The sequence below is a fragment of the Acyrthosiphon pisum genome, chromosome A2, assembly GCF_005508785.2.
Source record: "Acyrthosiphon pisum isolate AL4f chromosome A2, pea_aphid_22Mar2018_4r6ur, whole genome shotgun sequence".
In the NCBI taxonomy this organism is placed as follows: Eukaryota; Metazoa; Arthropoda; class Insecta; order Hemiptera; family Aphididae; genus Acyrthosiphon; species Acyrthosiphon pisum.
The window spans coordinates 46,099,039-46,120,127 of NC_042495.1; the positions used below are offsets into that span (position 1 = coordinate 46,099,039).

The window sequence follows — 21,089 nt, forward strand, 5'->3', positions numbered from 1 at the left end:
AATTCAAAAATATTATGTATTCGTATATAATATACAATATATCATCGAATTCAAATTTAACAAATTCGTTAAAGTGATCCACTAAAATCCTACTGTACGGCAAAGTGGTAACCAACTGCTCATCTTTTGTTTTAAAAATACCTATATGTTATTTATGATTATTATTTCTTAATCATTTTCTGAAAAATGTGTTTTTATATTATATTGATTAGAAGAACAGTTTTAACATAGTATTACATTTGTTGGTTATTTCTGTTAGCACAGTGTGATAGCCTAGCTATCACGAGCGAGAGCATAATATTTTAATATATTAATAATAATCCTAATGTTATTAATAAATATTTAATACTAATAATAATATTCACAATCACTGTAAAATATATTTTAACACAACGACATTTGAATAAATAAGTTTAAAAATTTAAATCACAGAAACGTTCATGAAGCTTCGGAACTTTCGATTTTTTTTTCACATAAAAAAGAGTGTTCTTTCGACTTTAATAACAATAAAAAAAAAAAATTCGTTTAAGTTTAGATTTTCCTAGTATGGGTTATATATACAAAAAAAAAAGCAATATTATACTTGTTATTCATCGAAAAAAAAAATAGAAAAAAATCGTAATGAAAAAGTGATGGGACGTGAAAAAATAACATTAGGTACTCCGTTACGTGCATACACACGCACAAACATGCATAAGGATTATCAAGATATATACCAGCTATACACAGTACACACATACACGCTTCGAATACTGACAAACCACGATCGTGGATCATTGGTATCCTAAATCCATGCATCGCAGCTGATTCGGTTTAACTTAATTATATATATATATATATTAAGATATAAACTCAAGATTGTTTAGAGACATGAATGCAGTTTATTTCTTGTTTTTTGAATTATTCACCTACTTCATAATGTGTGCTTTTCGTATATTGAGGACTATGTCAATGTGCATAGGTAATACAAACGCGGCGAAGGTACGCGATCAGAAAGTATATACATATAGTTTATACTTACGTCTAATAAGAACATCAATATCTATGAGCACTTCAAAAATAAAATATTATATACAAAAATAGTTGCTAATTATTTTAAGTTCGGGTCCGTTTCAAAATTTTAAATTATTATTGATTATAATAACATAATATAGATACTTCTTATTAATTACAATTGATGATAATATATGATGTAATTATACTAGTTTCATTCATTTTTACGGGAATATTTCCCCATATTTTCATTTGCATACATTAATAAATATTAATATAAGTATAACTATAGGTACTAGTTGATATCGGGTTCTAACTCGTCTTACTTAAAATAATATATAATAATTTATAATATCGAAGAAGTGTACTGACAGTTGAGATGCACGATTTTAAATACATATTATTATAACAACGGAATTTAATAATTAGAAAATCCAAATCTTGAACGAAAAAAAAAGTAATATAAACATCATATTATTATATTATTATGTTACGCACGAAGTTCTCCAGATTAAGTCTTAAATCGTACCTGCTTATTGCTGTGCGAGACCGTTATTGAAAAAAAACATTTTCGTAGGAGGTGGTAAAAAATGTTTTCAATATTATATTATCTAGCTACCTACTATACAACTACACGTACAACAGTTGTTAATCAATACTGCTACACATCTTCTGGAATGGAAAGCCAAGTGTCTGTAACGTATAACGGCTGTGGCTAATGGAAAACTAAACTTTTGGAGACGAGTTATTATGTTTGTTGTATTTCGAAAACGGCTCGACGTATAAACAGTACACGCGGGATCGGAAATGGCGACCGAGACGAAACACTCGAACAACCAATCGGATGAATTCCGTCCCGATAGTGCAGTGCACTTATATGCGTAGGTATATTATAATATTATATATTATTAGTATCAGCAGGTACATTATACTTAGGTCAAATTTTTCAAAAATATTTATTTCAACAACAATGTTCATTTCTTTATTTACTTACTAATTGAATTGTCTATTGTAATAAATACGCTTTTCTCAGGTTGTTTTAAAAAAAAAGAGAAACGTGAAATTTTTAAATCCATGTTTATATATATCATTATATCAATAATACTGTGTTGATGGAGTTTTCAGGTTTTTGTAAGAGTGTTCAAATGAACCTTATAGTAAGTTATTATTTAAATAAAAAATTAAAGTTACATAATCACTGTGTGTGACCCAAAACAAATACAATTTATTTATTTTAACTGAGTTTAACGTTTTTACATTGCCTTGAGTTACCTAACACAATTTAATTTGTTTTCGTTTTTTTCCCACATAAAAACCCATTCGAATATCACTGTTTTTTTATTGTAATAAATATGAAATAGGCATCGTCACTGCAACGCTCTTCAATGAATGATGAATAATACTTAGTGTATGTTCATATTATTGATATATTTTTCAGATCGCCACAGAGTCCTATACAGAAATAATTAATGTACCTAGATGCATCCCATAGGTTTTTTTCCTTACCAGATCTAATGAGATGATGATCATCACGCACATAATATTATAGACACACAGTAAAAAATAGGATGGTTATTTTATCATAAGCAATGGACATTTTGTTGTACTACATAATATGTGGAGTGGCCGAGCGGAATACGGCGTCGGTTCCGACGCATACCGTCGCCGGTTTGAATTTTGACCACGGGTGGCTCCTCTCTCTGGGTAGGTAACTGTCTAGAGAGAGAAGCCGCCATCTCCCGAACGGGCATGGTAGAAACCTACGGGTGCCCAATTCGAAATTCTGCCAAAACACACGTGTTTGCCAAAAACCTACAGTACCTACCATCCCTCACAATTGAAAAAAAAAACCACCCAATGGCCTAAGTGTACCGTTACAACTGTAACCCCAACAGTATAGCTAATGGCCATAGTTGCCGGGCTCTAGACCAGTAAAAATAATATAAATATATATATATATATATATATATATATATATATATATATAAGCAATGATAACATGTTTATTGTAAGTTACCTGGAGTTCAAGTATTGTTTTAAATCATGAGGGGATTTATGTATTAATTGTACAACGAAGAATTTTTTTCTACCTGTCTTTACCTTTCGGGGTAGAAAAAGGCTTCGATTTCAAACTTTGAGGGTGGGTTCTGATAACGATTTGGATTTAGTTGGATCATATTATGTTGGGGTTAAAATTAAGAAATTCCAAGCACATATCAAAATAACCAATGAAAACATAAAATTTAGGAAAAGCAGAAATTTGTGCACAAAATGATTATTCGACAAAATTGATTTTATTTTTTTGGTGTAACCCAAAAACGAATAACTTTAGATATTTGAAATTTTTACCAAATATTTATATTTATGTATACCTTGAAGCTTTTCAACTATTTATATAGACATATGAAATTATTATTTTCTTTTAGTTTTTTTTTCTATAAAGGTTGATAACATTTTTGGCTGTTTCAAAAAGTGTGAAAAATGTAATATTTGGTTTCTCATAAATTGTTCATTTAATAATTCAAAAATATCAAAATCACATGGTAACAATATTAATTGTAATATTATTGTTATATATTTGTTTTGCTTTCAACCTGTTTCAAATGCATGCACATAAAACATACCGTAGAAAAAATCTTAATGCGTACTATGTACCTACCAAAATACTGAGAATACATTAATCCAAGAATTCGTTAAATGCATAATACAAAAAATAAATTAAATAAACATAAAATCTTAATAATTGTCTTGTCATGTGGAACTGATGGAGCATTGCTACATAGTTAATAACCTAACCATAAAATGTTATTAATCTAATTACCTATCATTAAACTTACTTTTTATATAATACTTTATATGGTACTTGTCATACTTAACATATATTTTTCTTTCGTTAGTAAAAACAAGGTATTAAATTTAAAAAAAAAAAAAAATTAAAAATGGTATCACATAGAATATTATATGTTCCTATTGTACCTATAACCTTTGTTATTTATTAATTATTATATGATACTGTTATTACAAATAATATTGTAAATGGAGTTGATTTTCGTAATGAAAATTATTATTATTATTATTATATAATGACGTGTGCTTATTCTATAGCAGGTTCCCGTCAAATCATTTGTAACTTAATTGACACGAACTATAATAATATAGTATTATTATGTACACTGTACATAATATTATAACGAGCACTATACTTTTCGCAAGCAACTTGAATAGAATCATCTACTCCACGATGAATATTTTATAGTTTACACAGGCCATCTTAGACAAATACGCGACTGTTTGCTTATTAAATTAAATCAAAACAGAGGTTTGTTTTTTATTCTGAATAGTAGGTACATATATATATATATATATTTTTATCTTAAGTGTATTGTGATGACATACAATGGCATGATTTCAACTTTTAACAAATTATATTTTTCATTCCTGAATTTTTACCACGATCTCATTTGAATGTCGGTAATATTATATTTGTGTTTAAATTACGTACCTACCGAAACAGGTGCTCAGTAGTATTTCAAATTTTCATTTTTCCGTATGGACTAGTTTTGTTAGACAATGCACGAGACAGTATAATATATAGTAATAGAGCAGTATAAAGTTTGAGGTGTCATCTGTGCATTGCGCTATAAGACTATAATGAGAAGTCCGAGGCACTTAGGAGGCACCCCTCCTCAAATTTTGTAATGGACAGTTTAAAAAAAAACACTATTATTCACAAACGGTATTTTGAACAATTATTTACGAAAATAGAAAAATCAGTAAATTATAGTTTTTCCTATTGTAAATACTAAAATACGGTACCTACATTTATAATATAGTTATGTAAATGTTTATTTATTTTTATTTGTTGAAACTCGGAAAAATGGGTCATTAGGTGTGTCGGGGGTAACGGTTGGTTTATATTCGTCAAGAACCCGGGTGGTCACCCATCCGAGAACTGTCCACACTGGACGATACTTAACCACAGCACACATCGATGACTGCGGCCAACCACCACGGCAAGCCAGGCCTATGTTTATTTATATTATCATTAGGTGTAAGATATGTATTGGTATGCATTTTTTTGTTGTTGTACAATTTCCAAAATTATCAAGAATGTTTACGAAATAAACGAATTGTCTGCTATTTATATACAAACTAACTATTTTTATTGTTCGTGAATTAAGTATATTATTATAAATTATTTTAGTTAAGACTAACTATCCCGAGGTTTTATTATTGTTTTCCCGATATTTCTATATTTATACGGAATTATTACAGTGGTTATGCTGGATCTCTGCACATCACAATTATATTACGGCGATAATTTATATTAATGTTGAATTCATCAGTGATTTATTCGTTGATGAAACATATTCAAAATACTTTAGATATTTTATATAGATTTGGCTTAGAGTATATTTATTATTTATTTATTTATATTTATTTCATTTAAAAAATTTCCGTTTTTTCATTTGATCTATTGAAATAGGTTAAAATATAAAATTAAAATATACCCATTATTGGAAGGGCCTTCTATTTTACTTAATTAAAGTTAAGAAATCATTGAAAATTCGTTGAATGTTTTATCATATTTATATTGCATATTTGACTTAATATAATATTTAATTGGCTAAAAACCTAGATCTAATTATATATAAGTCAAACGCAAGTCATATAACAAATAAATACCTGCATCATGATGGTTGTTTGACAAGCAATCTTTGGTGCAAATGTTTTGTATTTGACTTAGCTCGGATACTCGATCAATATAATATTATTATTTTACTCAAATTATTTAGATGCGCGTGCTCTGCAAGATATCTTGTCTCTAGTGCCACACACCGACCTGCCGCTAAAATTATAATATATACAGAGTGATTCACAAAGCATTATCACCATATTTGTTCTTCAATAAAGCAGTTTATCAAAATCTGGTATTTGGAATTTATAAATACTTAAATGCCATATTTTTTAAATTATTGAGATTATTTGTCGGTACTATACCTAGAAGGAGTGTCCTGTGGAGATACAAACTTCAGCTTTTCTCCTTGTCAACTGAAAATTATTCAGTGGATAATATTTCTGAAAAATTTGACGTATCAAAATCAAAATTCATATTAGTAGTTTTAAGTTATAGTTTTAAGTTATTTAACATTGTGTTCTAAGGATAAAATGAAAATTATGGTGATTTGAACATTTTAGTAATTAATATTAACCTACCATTATTAATAATTTGTAAAAATCGGCCATATATTATAATAAATACTAGCTCCAATAGGTATTAGTGTATTACGTTCATTTTATATTTTTATAAAACCATTTTTAACCCTTTCAGACCTGGATTTAATCGGAAGAAGATAGTCAATTTTAGTAAAGAGCTTTTTTCCTTAGAATTCTATGTATATTAATTTTCTGCAAAGGACTTTTATGAATCCTTAGAACAAACATTTTAATAACTAAACTAAACTATTCATTCGAATTTTGGATTGGGTACATACAATTTTTTTTAAAAATCATTTACTAAATAATTTATTGTAAACAAGGGGGTTGTGATTTGAAAAAACAGAAGTTCGTATCTCCACAGGACATTTCACTTCTTATTTCTTAAGTAATACAAACAAAATTCTAGAATTCGAAATATTGACTGAATATAAAAAAATATATTATTATTTAGTTTATTTTTTTCTGGACAGATGGCGCAACTGTTGTATTTTTGCCATCCAGATTTCTTACTTTTCGGTGGATTTTCCTAAAATACTCTTTCATAGGAACCCTGTTTTGACAATTACGAAACAACAGGAAAAATATCAGGCGAATCGATCAAGTCGTTTTTGAGTCTTGGCCAAACTAACGAACAGCTTTTCATTAATATTCACATATATATAATATATATATATATATACAAAGAAGATATAGATATAATATGTGTTAAATAGTAGGTCCATCCCCTCACCTCGCAGTATTATACCGTGTCTAAGACTAAAAATTCGTTTTTTACGTATTTCTCTTACGATTATTATAATTATTAATTATCATTACATATTAATAATGTTATATTAAAGAATAATCGACCTAAAAACTAAACTAACAGTTATAATTAACTTATGAATTATTTACTTTATCGGACTAAATGTATGCCTAAAACCTGCTCCGTGATATCCTCTTAAATTTAAAAATAAACTGCATGGTAATATTGAATGAGCATTTTCGGAGCCAATCCGTAACAAAGATGTCCACTTTTGATTATTTTTGGTTTATATTTTATTATATAGATATATAATATTATAAATGCAATATGATATTATATATATGCATATAATATAATACACAACGCACATATAGTCAATACGACGCACCGCGGAAATGTGCCTGTGTACGTTGTATATTGCGTAGCTCCCTTGTAATACCTACCTATTCGGTTCGGATTTGAATTATTAAGATTCCAAATTATTGCTGTTCAAACATTATTTAAATTCAAACGACCCAGTCAGCGATATGAATAATATAATATAACCGTGTACATGGCATTCTGTAGGTTTATAATGTGTAATAATATTTATATGAATTATATATTATAATTTATAGCACCAGGACGTATTCTAACCGCGAACTATCACAATAATATGTACGTAAGAATATGACTTATGCATGATATAATATTAATTTAATATAGTACGTATCATATTTTTCTTATGTAATTTTTATATACGTTCACTTGTGTGAGTGGAATATTTAAGTTGTCAAAATACAAAGTGTTGATGTACGTACTATTCAAAAACTCTTAAATTCATTTCACCAAAAACTACAATGTATTAAATGTATATATTATAAAAGCTGGTTGATATAATAATAATTGTAACACGTATTCTGACGAAGGGTAAAAGGTAATTCTTACCTATTACTATTTACTATTATTATACTTTGGTAGATCGTAAACAATTTTTTTTTCTCGATGTAAATGCATGTTGTATGTTCTATTTGGTTTTTTGTTAATGTAGACATTTTTTTTTACTTTGTCAAAAAGCTTGTAAATTTAAACATGGTTCACTAACGTTTTTATTATATCAGTTCAAAGTCATTAAATATACATAAACACGATTTTAATTTATAATTATTTAAAGTTCAAATTTTGAGAAAATTCATCTAAGATTCGATAGACTCTACGACTGAGAAGTTTCTCATGCTTAAGAAGTTCAGACAATAACCAAAAAATCTAAAAATAAATATAAACACAGTAAGTTTTATTTTTTGACGCTTTTAAAGTATTTAACTAAGTGGTTAAGTATATTATTCTATTTTCTACATCAAATGGAATTTTAAAACGCAATGTTTTTAGCTAAAATTAATTCAACCTATTTACTGTATTAGTATTAATAACTACTATAGACCTGCAAGGGCCATACATTTTCGGCCCGGTCCGGTCCATCAATTTTATTCTCCAGCCCGGCTCAGTCCGGTCCTAAAAATATTGTAAAAAAAAAAATACCAGGCCCGGCCCTACAATAACTCATAAAAAGCCCGGTCCGTTCCAAACATTTTGTTCTTAAGCCCAACCCGGTCCAAAACACTGAAAAAAAGCCCAGACCAGTCTTAAGTTTTTTTTTGTAGGAATTTAGGACATATATGGTATATAAATAGCTTTATTATATCGGGCATGCCTAACGGTTTACCCTGTACTTACCAAACTTTTTTTTGTTTTTGAAACTTAGAAGAATGTACCTACTGACCTAAAAAAATATTTTATAAACGCATCACAGAACCTTGATTGGAAATCGAAATTTAGAAATAAGAAAAAATGTTGGTATATCGTTGTTACTTTTGCACTTCTGACCACGGCGTGAAAATATTCTTGTAGCTTAAGTTAAGTACGAAGTTTCATTTTATTTTTATGAATCAGTTAGAGTTCGCATGCTGGGGAATCTTGTGATAATGTCGCTTTGTCGTACATTTTATGAATATTACGTGCTGGTACTTTGGATTGTTTGTATGCAGTGAGTGGTGACACTTACATTGGTAATAGACGAAATACGCGTTTGAATTATTTAAATAATATAAAGGTTTATTATGAAACCAAAACTAAAGTTTGTATTGAAATTCAAAAGACGAGTTTTCGCTTATGTGTAAGTGTGTGCGAATGAATACTAAAAGATCAAAAATAATATAGGTGCAAATAAAAAGAGACTCTTATACATGCAGGTAAGTTAAAAATAAAATGCCATTTTGCTTTATACTCGTCGAGGCGTTCAGACGTATAGTCACACAATAATATAATATGTACTGTTGTTGTCATTTTCCATTGGTGATGGCACTTACTATTATTATATTACAGAGACCATTAAACGTACCTGAATAACATTAATTAGTGGGTATTTAGTAGAAAACATATTGGATAGTCGTCCGATATTGTAATATAATTTATAGTTCATGTTATTCTCTCGATCACGCCCGTGTATACAATTATTAAAATGTATAATATAAATTTAATGATGCGCAACAGTTTTGTAAACTATAATTCTTGCACTTAATATTATACGTATAATGCTATTTTAATATGCATATAATATTATTATTATCGTACTTAGGATTATGTTATAAATAATCGTTTCATTGTCGGTCTAACTCAATTTAATATTTCAAAGTTCTTCCACTCGTTGGATATACAGGTGGGTACTTTGACAGTTTACAAATTAATTTTGATTAATTCGATAAATTTAAATTATAAAAGTATTTCAGGTATATTCGTCTAATAAGCAAATCATTCATTATCTATGTTTTTTACCACGTCCCCCGTCGTTTCGTCTTATTTAAAAACCATTAAGATTAATATGATTATAAAAATGTTTTTATACTCTATCTCGCGGGCTACCCCGATAGTTCATTAATTGTCTCACCGTTCGTAACAGCCACCTGTGACTTGACCATTATTATGATAATGACATAATTACGTTATTGGTATCAAATTATGCATATTTTAATTTTTTTTGACACCTAGCTTAACCTGTCTTCGTAATAATAATAGGTACCGATAATAATAATAAATGCTATGGCCGCAATGTATGGGTAAGAATGTTCTTGGTAAGAATGTATGACAGGTCGGTTTTTGAAAATCAAATTTACATAGTTTTTAAAAATGACATGTTTATTTTAATTATTATTACTGGTATTATCGGTAAACCAGTGTATTTTTAGCTTAGCGCACGTTTTGGATTTGTCACGAGTTTAATTAAATAATAATAAAAAAGAAACAAACATGAAACTGATAGAGCTGTTAAAATAATATTCGAAAAGACCAGACGATGATCATAATATTATTATTAATTTTATTATTATTATGGTGTTATTAAAACACGCAATTACTTTTCTTTTTAGATCTGCGTTCTCTGTCACTCGATTTTATTTCGTATATATTTTAATTTACCACTCAACTAAATTACAGATGAAAAAAAACTAACATCTAACAGTAGTTTTTACGTCTTTTATATTTTTTTATACTGTATATTATTATGGATTTGTTTTTTCTCAATACAATCGTCTTCCACCTAGATTTTATTCTTTATATCGTCATTTTGATAATTTCTTCAGCGATTTTATTATTAATATTAAGTACCTACCATAAAAGCGATGTTTAACAATAATAATAATAACTTATGTAACTGATATTACAAAGAGGGATAAAAACCACATTACTTATATATTATGGTAAAAATATGATTTTCAAATTACTTTCAATTATATTGTAGTATATATTATATTATAGCTCTTGATAAAATACTATACTAAAATACATTGTGTGACTCATAGAGCTATAATATTTGGAAACGAAGGTTGATGGTACAACTATGAACTAACCATTGAGTTTAAAAATAAATCGGTTCCGTATAAATTTCAATCTAGGCTAAAAAGTGCATATTTATCATTATTCAACGATAACTTTAAAGCGGTGCACATTATAATATATACTTGTATAGACTTAGATGTACATCATAATATATTTAACGGAATTTTTTTATATTATTGTACGTAGGTACTAGAATATAATGTATACGCAGGATTGAATTTAAAATATAAAAACATTCAAACAGGATACATATAAATCAATGTCAATGTACCTGTACCTGTTATTTAAACTTTAAAATTACGATTAATGTTTGCATTAAAAAAAACCATTCTGGGCGATATTAATAATTATTATACATAGGTAGGTACTTAGCGTGTTTTTTAACGTTTTTTAAATGTCAAATGTGCATGTGGAAAATATAAACGAGTAAATACTTTCAAAATGTATTGAATAATAATAATATTATTAAACAAGTGAATTTGTGTAATAACAATTAATATTATGTACAGCGTAATAATATCAATTCCAAAATATGAATGATCATTTATTAAATATCAAAATGTATGTTAATTGTTAACATCTGACATAATCGACAATTGTATCCTGGAAAAACAAAAACAATTTTAAAGTGTGTTAAAATAAAAATTAAAAATTTCATTGATAATCAAAATGTATTATTATACACATATTAACCCTCACTCGTATAATATGTTTTGCGCTCATTCATAGACCACACCAAGGTTAAACAAATATATTTGTATACCTACCTAGCATTAATATATTGCATAATTTTGTAGAGACTGGGATTTATAATGTTAAAGTCCTTTGATGATAGTGTTTTTATTTAAAATTTAATGACAGTTTCCGCAAAAACGTACTTAAATTTAAATAATAAAATAAAAGTTTTAGTCTTAAACTAAATATACGTATTAAAACACAAGAGAACTAAAATAAACAACACAAAAAAAGGTGGTTATAAAATATAATTAAGAGGATGTCAGAGCACTATTTTGTTTTCTCTCTCCACACGAAACATATTCATACGCAAAACACACTAATGCAAAATAGGTTTTTTTTTATGGTTTTTAGTAATACCTATTGGAGTAAAAAAAATAATAAGCAATAACATAGTACAGAAATTCTTGAGAATATTAAACAATATTTTTGGGGGTTTGACTTACAATTTTATCTAAATGCTGTAAAATGGAATATCCATTTAAATTTACAAAATGTATTTTAATTTTAAAGATCTATATCATAAAATAATACATTTAATATAAAACAAAACATAAAACCTTCACAAATATTACTATCTAAAATTTTTGCAACTGGTAAATTTACTCTATTTTGTTACTCAAAAACCATAAAATAAAATTATGCTTTTGTAAACGCGTTTTCGTATTGTTGGTCAGAGAAAGAAAACAATTAGTGAACGTCCTATTAAAGAAGTACCTATAGTTGAAAGCTAAGTTTATATAAATGTTGAAGATTATGATATTATTAATAATGACGATAAACTGTAACATCATTCTTTCGCGTCGTTCCGTCAAAACCGTTTAAGTTTAAATGTATTCATTAATCTTTTTTTTCTCAAAATGTATAATTTTTTAATTAAATAGAGTTTTTTTGATTTTGTAATTATACAGAAACAATTTACATGGTATGCAAATACATTTTCGTATTTATTCAGTTAAACGGGATATCTGTCTCGGTAAAAACGTTTGTACAGGTCAAGTCATACGTGGTTTGCTCTATACCATCAAATCTCAAGTTGTCTTTTTCGTTGCATAATGTAAGTCATACCTACCTCCTAATTCCCACCTGTACTAGATCGAAATATTATTAATCTTATTATTATAAAATATTTATGGTCGAGAAAACGCCATTTGTACATAAATTTGCAATGAAAATAATATTATGTTTGCTGTTATGCTTTTGTACTCTTCTGGTGGCGACGCGCGCGTGTGTTATCGATTAGTTTTATACCGTAGGTACCATAATATAATGGGACCGAGTAAACTACACGCGCGTATTCGATTTGACAAAAAGTTTTTTAATTTACTAAAAAATGCCATACGAGTACAACTTGATAATGTTATTATATAGGTACATAGTAATACCAAAAATCCATAATAATATATAATATCATTATACCTTCACGCGTTACAGTTGCAGTCACGGCCGGAGGACTATAAGCTTGGGGGAAAAAAATGTTCTCCGATAATATGAGCTTATAATGTGCGGATCCTATTATAAGGTTCCCGAAATCGAACCTGTAAGGTATTACAGTATCTATATGTATATACATTGATTATATTTTTAAACCTATAAGCATTATGTCGTTAAATCATTTATATTCACCCAAATTCGCATAAAGAACTTCCAAAAATGACTACGCGTTAAACTATATTGCATAAATATTATTAGTATATAATCGTATTATTTTAGTTTTCTATCTCTTGTTTTGGAAAATTGAATCGCGTTTGTTAAACTCTGCGGATTTCTATTATAATAGTAGAGTTACGAAAAACGACTCAATAATGAATAAAAATTTAAATCCAACTGTCATCACTTTCACATTTTTCGATTAACAATAGTACCTACCTATTCATTTTAAAGATAAATAATCGATATTATTTTCTATGAAGTTATAGTTAAAGAAGTATAAAGCAGATCAGAAGTATTTGGTCAGACAGAGCCTCCTCTGCTGTCGGTTATAAAAAAAAAAAATATAAGTGCTTGGGTATAATATTGTATTAGTGTACCTAACGTAAAATAAAACACAGTGGTTTTATTGTCTTATTAAAAATAATACCTAACACATATAAACATTCGATGTTTTAAATATTCGAGTATTATACTCGTACATTATACTTTTTTACTTCTTGTATCATAATGTAACTAGAAAGAAGAAATAAAACTGAGAATTTCTATATTTTATAAGGGAATCGATAAGATATTCATGAAGTGCATAGTTTAGGTATCGAGGAGCATATATTTGAAAACGTTTAATATTGAATGAGTCAAATAAAAAATTTAAGAAAGACAGAGTATTTCAAGGCAGTTTGTATAGGAGATTAATGGGCTTATATAGCATTTCGTGTTATGTAACATCGAAGTCTGTGAATATTTAGTCCATTACTAATGTATGCAATTGATATGTTGTTATCAATATTAAACTACAATATTGAATGAAATTTCACGTCGGTATAACAATTAATATTTATTTATACCTTCAAATATGGCTGTTGGTTACAATTTCTACTAATTCCATTTTATCGAACGAAAGAATAATATATGTACAGAAAATGTATATATTATTATAGTCTTAGAATTTCGCAATAATGTGCAGTGTCGTTTCAATCGACTTTATTTTGATTAAAATCGTCTTTTGAAGGTGATAAATGATCGCACAGCGCTTTCAATGCAATATTATATGTTTCAACCCTCGCACGTTTTATTAATTTCAACGAGGAAGGATACTATACGATTTCTTTTGTGAACTAAGCATTGACCCAGTATTTTCTAATTACGGTTGTTTTTAATGTTTTATTCTCGTCCCAGCTATACATAATATAATAAGTTATAATGCACACATGTATAGTGTATACTGTATACCTTACCTCTTATTCGCAGTGAGCTGTTTCTCTGCGTCAACTCTCATTGTTCATTGAGTTTATTGCATAAAAACTATTATTCTAGGTGTTTCTCTCGTCGTATTACATTAGTGTGACAAAAGTCAAAAATCGAAATACCTACATATCACCCATCGCCTAACCAAGAAAATAAATAAATCAAACAATAGTACAAACATCTGCTATATTAAATCCTAAAGCCCATATATAAACTTTGATGTTAAAAGCATGTTTAGAATTTATAAAAATACATTATAATGTTTTCCAATACGCTTAGGTTACGATGTTATATACTCGACTTTAACCGTTTTGTTTATACGTGATTCGTTTTTTTGTAAACATTATTGTTTCGCCTGAAAATATTTATTTTACTCTTGAAAACAATTTTCTAAAGAAATTTAGAGCTATTTCAAGTCTTTGCGTAGTTTAGAATTACGATAAAGGTACAGTGAATTGACCCTCATATACAGATTGATTCACCAAGCATGCTCACCCACATTTTTAATTTAATAACAATTGTATTCAATTAATCATATTTTGTATTACTTTTAAATACGTATACCCTTTTAATGACCTTATTTTCAATTTAAATACTTAGATTTTGAATACTATTTTGGAAATACCCAGTTTTTTTTCAAATGACAATCACTATTTTTTTCTGGTTCATTGTTAAATATATGATTTTTTTGAGAATGTTTATGTATTCTATTTAAAATTTGGACGAGTATTATTTAATTATTTATCTTTGAATATCAAGAATAATAGATCCATGATAATGGGTTGGGAGATATGAGGGGCTATAATGATTTGAAAATAATAATTACGAATATTAATCGATCAATATTTTACATTTTTTTAAAATTGTTTCTGTATAAAAAGTACTATACTACATATTACATAGGTATTAAGTTAAATAAGATAAACGTAGCGATAAAACAATTTTTTAAACCATATAATATAATATTACTTATTAGATTGGTACGATAATATTGGAATTATTACAAATTTTTGGATAGTTTCTCAGGTGTGTTGACGACGTGGGCAAGAAAAAAAACAAAGCCATTTTCGATAAAGGTCTGATCTTAAACATGCTTCACGCGACACGAATATACAATCGAATATTATTTACGATGTTTGTTCGTCTGTTTGACGGTCGGCTTGGTTTAAGGGGAATACAACGTTAGCACGAAGAAAATATAAGCCGCAGATTAATTCAGTTCTCTGTCTCTCGGATTCACTGCATTATTCTTGTGTTGAACCCGCAGACTTCCGATAAATCCTATTTAAAAGGGGACGAACAATGAGGTTTCCGTCTTACGTCGTCACCACGCTAATGGGTCTAACCTCATGTTTTCCAATCATGTTTTTGACGCTTTTAAAAACATATATCCAATGTATATTTTATACGCTCGTTGATATAAAACCTTTGGCTATAGTGAATAGTGATAACATGACAAAATAGACGGGTATCATCATAGTTTTGTGATACACACAGCCCGCTCAAACATTTTTTTCACTTTGCCTATAAAAAACAAATTTAAAACCTCCATCATAATATGCGTCATTCTGTCCTTTCGCAATGCTTATATGTAACAATATAATATTATAATACCTAATTATTGAACTTCCGCTTTACAGGATGCAATCGTAATATTATAACGACGACAAAGTCGGGGACGCGATGTCCAGTGGCGGCGGCACTGGTGGCGGAAACAGTCAGCAGCACAGGTTGGACACGATGACCATGTTGCGTCGGAGAAACCGCGGTAACCGCGGTCGGTTGGTTCGTTGGGAACGCGTATCTGAGTGGACCGGTACCGCGCACGTTACCGCCTGGGACGTAATCGTCCGAGATTCATTGCTGCACATTGCTTGGCCTATGTCGTTGGGATCCGAGCCGGTCGGACCGCCGCTGGACCAGCTGTACGTTACCGGGTAAGCGCATCAATATTATAATTTAATATAATATAATATAATTATAGTAATAATTATATTGTAATCCGACGATTTTGCATCACAATCGGCCACGCATCGTGGTCCGGTGATCGTTACGATTGTGTTTTCGTCAGTCATCGAGTTAGGTGCATTTCACATGACATATTTTTATAAAGCTAGCGAGTGAACTTGTTTTTAATGACGATAATGATATTGTGGAAAAATTATGAAATCGATGATACTAGTCATCCCTCATCAACGTTTTGATACGTAAACTTGAGGAGAGGAGAAGGAAAATTATAATAATTTTGCTCCACAAATTTCAGTATTATACGATTTACAGTTACTTCAGTACCCAAGTGTACATCATTCATTACACTAAGTTCCAAATGTATCCAAATGTATAGCTGCTGATTTGTCTTATTCTATTGACACAACAATTTAATTTTGTACAACTATTAAATCTTTTATCAGTATTTTGTAGACAAGTCGGAGGTGGTTAGTTCGATGATGTTCCGAAAAAGGTAGAACAGTTTTCAAAAGTTTCATCATAAATTAATAACCACATGTTTAATAAATACGTCATAATAGTTGATTTCAATATCAATATTCTATATACCTACCTACATTGATGCATTGTGATGCGTGATGCAAACCAGTAATACGTGGTTATCGGTATAACATATTTTGATAAGATACTATTTATTTATTTATAGTTTAAATAGTGTTTATAAAATAAAATAAATTTGTATTAAATGCCTATAAAAATATTTGTTTTTCATTAAATGGTTTGGTTCTCAAAACATAAGTGAAAATGAGAAAAATATTGTAATTATTCTTGAAGATTTTATTTGCTCATAGCATTTTTTTTTATGAATATGACTATAATATGAACTGCACCTGCTAAATATAGTCTATCACGGTTAGACCGGAGATTTGTATTATTCGGAATATTTTTGGACATTCAGGGTATTCAATAGAAAATACTACCTCAGCGGTTAGATAAATTAAGCTTTTTTTCGTACAAAAGATCAAATAGTTTATTATAAAATGCATTAACCTCATCAATCATCATCCTATTATACTCTTTGAGTAGGATTATATTACAAATCTTATCGAATAGTTAATTAGTTTGTTTATATATTATGTAATACTATATATATATACGTATCTACGTCATAAGTAGGTACTGCAGTTTCAATGTTTTGAGAGATAATCATCAAAGAATAAACATCCCCAAAGGATTAAAGGCGTAGTAAAAAAAAGGGGGTTATAAAATGTACTCCGGTATTAAAGAAGCGTTTATAATCGTTATAGTAATTAACGTTGTGTGGACAATTTATGATGATTTTATAATTAGTGGCACATTTTTTTAGGCGTAATAGCTATAGTTTATAACTATACAGTGTTATGTATGTCGTTGTTATAACTTATAAATTAGAACTAAATGGCATAATATCGTCACGCATAGCTCAATCGTAGCAAATAATACTTAATATTTTAGACGGTTGGTAAAATATTGTTAGACAGTAAACGTATTGCGATTATGTGCAATTTTCATTACGACAAACTTTTGTTTGTATTATAATAAAATTCACGAATAAATTGTGTAAATAAACAAAAAAAAACTTCATGCAAATATTAAATAATATACGATTTACAAGACGCGTTTTACCTAAAATACCACTTACCATTTCAATGTTTAGATGGAGTAAAGCATTGTTGTTGAACAATTTTTTACATTAATATATATCTAAATAATATTTGACAAATCTATATAATATCATAATATTGTCAATGTACCTATTAAAAAAAAGAAAAAGATGGATGGTTAGCTTTATTAGGAAGGTACATTTTAAATATGTATAAGCAATATACTAACCATAATGCCATACATTCATATATATGAATATTACATATCATAATTTTATTGTCAAATAAACGCGTAGTCTAAAACTATATACATAATTATAAATTATACTACGGTAAGCGCGACAGTTGATGGTATTTATACATATTATATAAAATAAAATGAATAATAACGAACAGTTTTAAAATTTTTTAAAAACATCATTATAATACTATTGCTGTTGTGGAAAAATTAGCTAAATCAATATATATATAAATAGGTGCCTTAAATTTTGAAATTCATAAGACCTCTGAAAATCAAAATATGTCATATATGAAATGGTATGTTTACGATTTATCTAAAATAATTTTGTTGACCATGAATAATCAAAATTAACTATTAAGCCAAAAATCACAAGGTGTTAAAAATAACTGCGCGACTTGACCAAATAGGTACCTAACTACAAAAATAACTATGTACAAATTGAAAATAATAATATTTAAGGGTGATTTTCAGAGATAAAAAATAACTATAATTATATAAAAAAAAAAATGATCGTGTTCCGAGAGTTTGTATGTTTTTAGCATTTACTTCTTTTTTTATTACCAACCTATACAAAAATATGTCACTGAAAATGGGAAACGAGTTCACTGTCGATAATTATAATATGAAGGTATTATATACCTGCTTATTAAAACTCTACACCACATTTTATTTTGCATATTGTTTTGCGTACGACCATTAAAGGTGTGTTTATATATTTCTATACATGTATTATTATTGAGTTAACATGCCTTGCTGTTTAATAATTCTGTGAACATTGACACGCAGCGTATAGAACGTCCGTGGAAATTGGCGAAATAAAACGCCTAGTGAGTACACCCCTAGAGGTAGGTACACGTATTAATAATATTATGTACACGGAAATAATAACGTAGACTATTTCAATGTCCATCAATGTCATTTTATCGGGTTACCTGTGTCAGTTAATAACCAATTAAAATACAAATCAATGTACCTCCCAAATATTATATTATTACAATATTGCATACCTAATACGTTTATAAGTTATAATCTTTAATGTAAAGTTTAATTTTAATTCAGATTGTGACAATTATTGTGATTATTGCGATTTTTACTTGTAATATTATTTAATGATTATAAAAGTGTATATGTAATTATGTATTTTGTTAGTAGGTATGCAATACAAAAAGAATAAATAAATTAGTAGGTAGTTATTAAAATCATTTCATTATAAACATTTTCAAAACATTAGCTGTTTCTATAGAGTCAATTGTATCTATAGAAGAGACGCACCATAATAGTTAGTAATATTATACTTCATATACATATATCATATAAGACGTTTGAAGATAATATTATAGTCATTATATACGAAATTTATATTTCATTTTTAGATTCTGAGCGGAGCGAGGAAGCTAATGGTTTTGCAATGATGTTTATTTTTTTTTTATCCTGTAAACAAAATGAATACCAGGAGTGCTCTGATTTCAACATATTATAGTATCTTATCTTTTAGAAAATTGGATCAAGATGTACTTTTAAAAAATTATTTTTTGATTTTCTCTATAGTTTTTTAATGCCATAGTAAAAACCACTAATATTTATTGTCTAACCTATTATTTTCTAACGCCTTGTTAATCACTATAGAAACAAATACAATTTAAAAATTACATAATTCCAACTAGCTTTACTATATACAATTTATGGTTATTTATTAATACATATTTATGATTCATAAATTTTCTTTCGTTTGCTCAGAATCATTTTTTATTGAACAAAATCATTGAATTTTAATCGAATACTATGATAATGCACTAACCGAAGGGACGATGAACAAACTTCTACTACTGCTGCACCTAACCACTTATTATTATTATTATTACTATACAATCTATACATTGGTGGTTTAGTTAGATTTTTATTAGTTGACGTAGAATTTCGGATTTATTGATTACCATTATTATTTTTTTTAAATCGTGTGCGTATTTTAGAAACGTTGTTTTACCGATGATTAGGTACCTAGGTTTTGTTTGTTATATTCATTGTGTGTAATTATCGATAATGAAACTGATTATAAACGTAGATATTTTAGCGATGAGTACCTCGTGTGATTATTATTACTAGTAGTACTATAGTATCTAACTATAATAATATAATTACAGATTTTTTTTTGATTTATTGGACTTCCAGGTTATCCGATTTTCATTTTTTGAGAATTTTTATATTTTATTAACTTCGGTATAATATTCTCTTTAAAGAGAAACGGATAAATAGAAGACGCTAAAATATCATACTAAAAACTTCAAACGACAATATCGATTATGTATTTGATCGATGGATTACACAAAGACAAAAAAAAAAATGCTAGTAAATGTTAATTTTAAAATCATTATAGACCACATACCTAATATTTTTAAATATTTTTAACGAATTATTATCCTTAGTTTGTATATACATTTTAATAATTCAAAAACTACTTATTTAAACTTTTATTGATAAACATCAAAATTAAATAAAAAATTTATCTGCTTAAAAATTTACTGTACAAAAGAAGTTTAAATTACCACAGAATAATACTACTTAATAGCATACAAAAAGTCTAAGTACTTGAAAATATGGTATGTTGTAAGTACCTTTATACATTGTATATTGTATAGTACAATAAAAAATTCTAAAAACTATAATTTGAAGAAATTCATTATTATAGGACAAAATAGGGGTGAAGATACCAGGTGAAGCGGTGAATTACTCTGTATATATTTTTTCAGTTTTATTAATTTTTTGTGTAGTATATAATGTCATACGCTTTATTTCCATT

General features: G+C 28.0%; 1 protein-coding gene across 1 annotated transcript in view; it reads left to right on the top strand.

Annotated features, from left to right (window-relative positions):
• LOC115034189 overlaps positions 1-21,089 on the top strand; it is a 91,406-nt gene that overhangs the window by 15,319 nt on the left and 54,998 nt on the right. The window contains exon 2 of the mRNA XM_029490129.1: positions 16,102-16,398. Coding sequence (XP_029345989.1) covers positions 16,145-16,398 — 254 coding nt within the window. The 5' untranslated portion in view covers positions 16,102-16,144. The remainder of the gene's footprint in view (positions 1-16,101; positions 16,399-21,089) is intronic.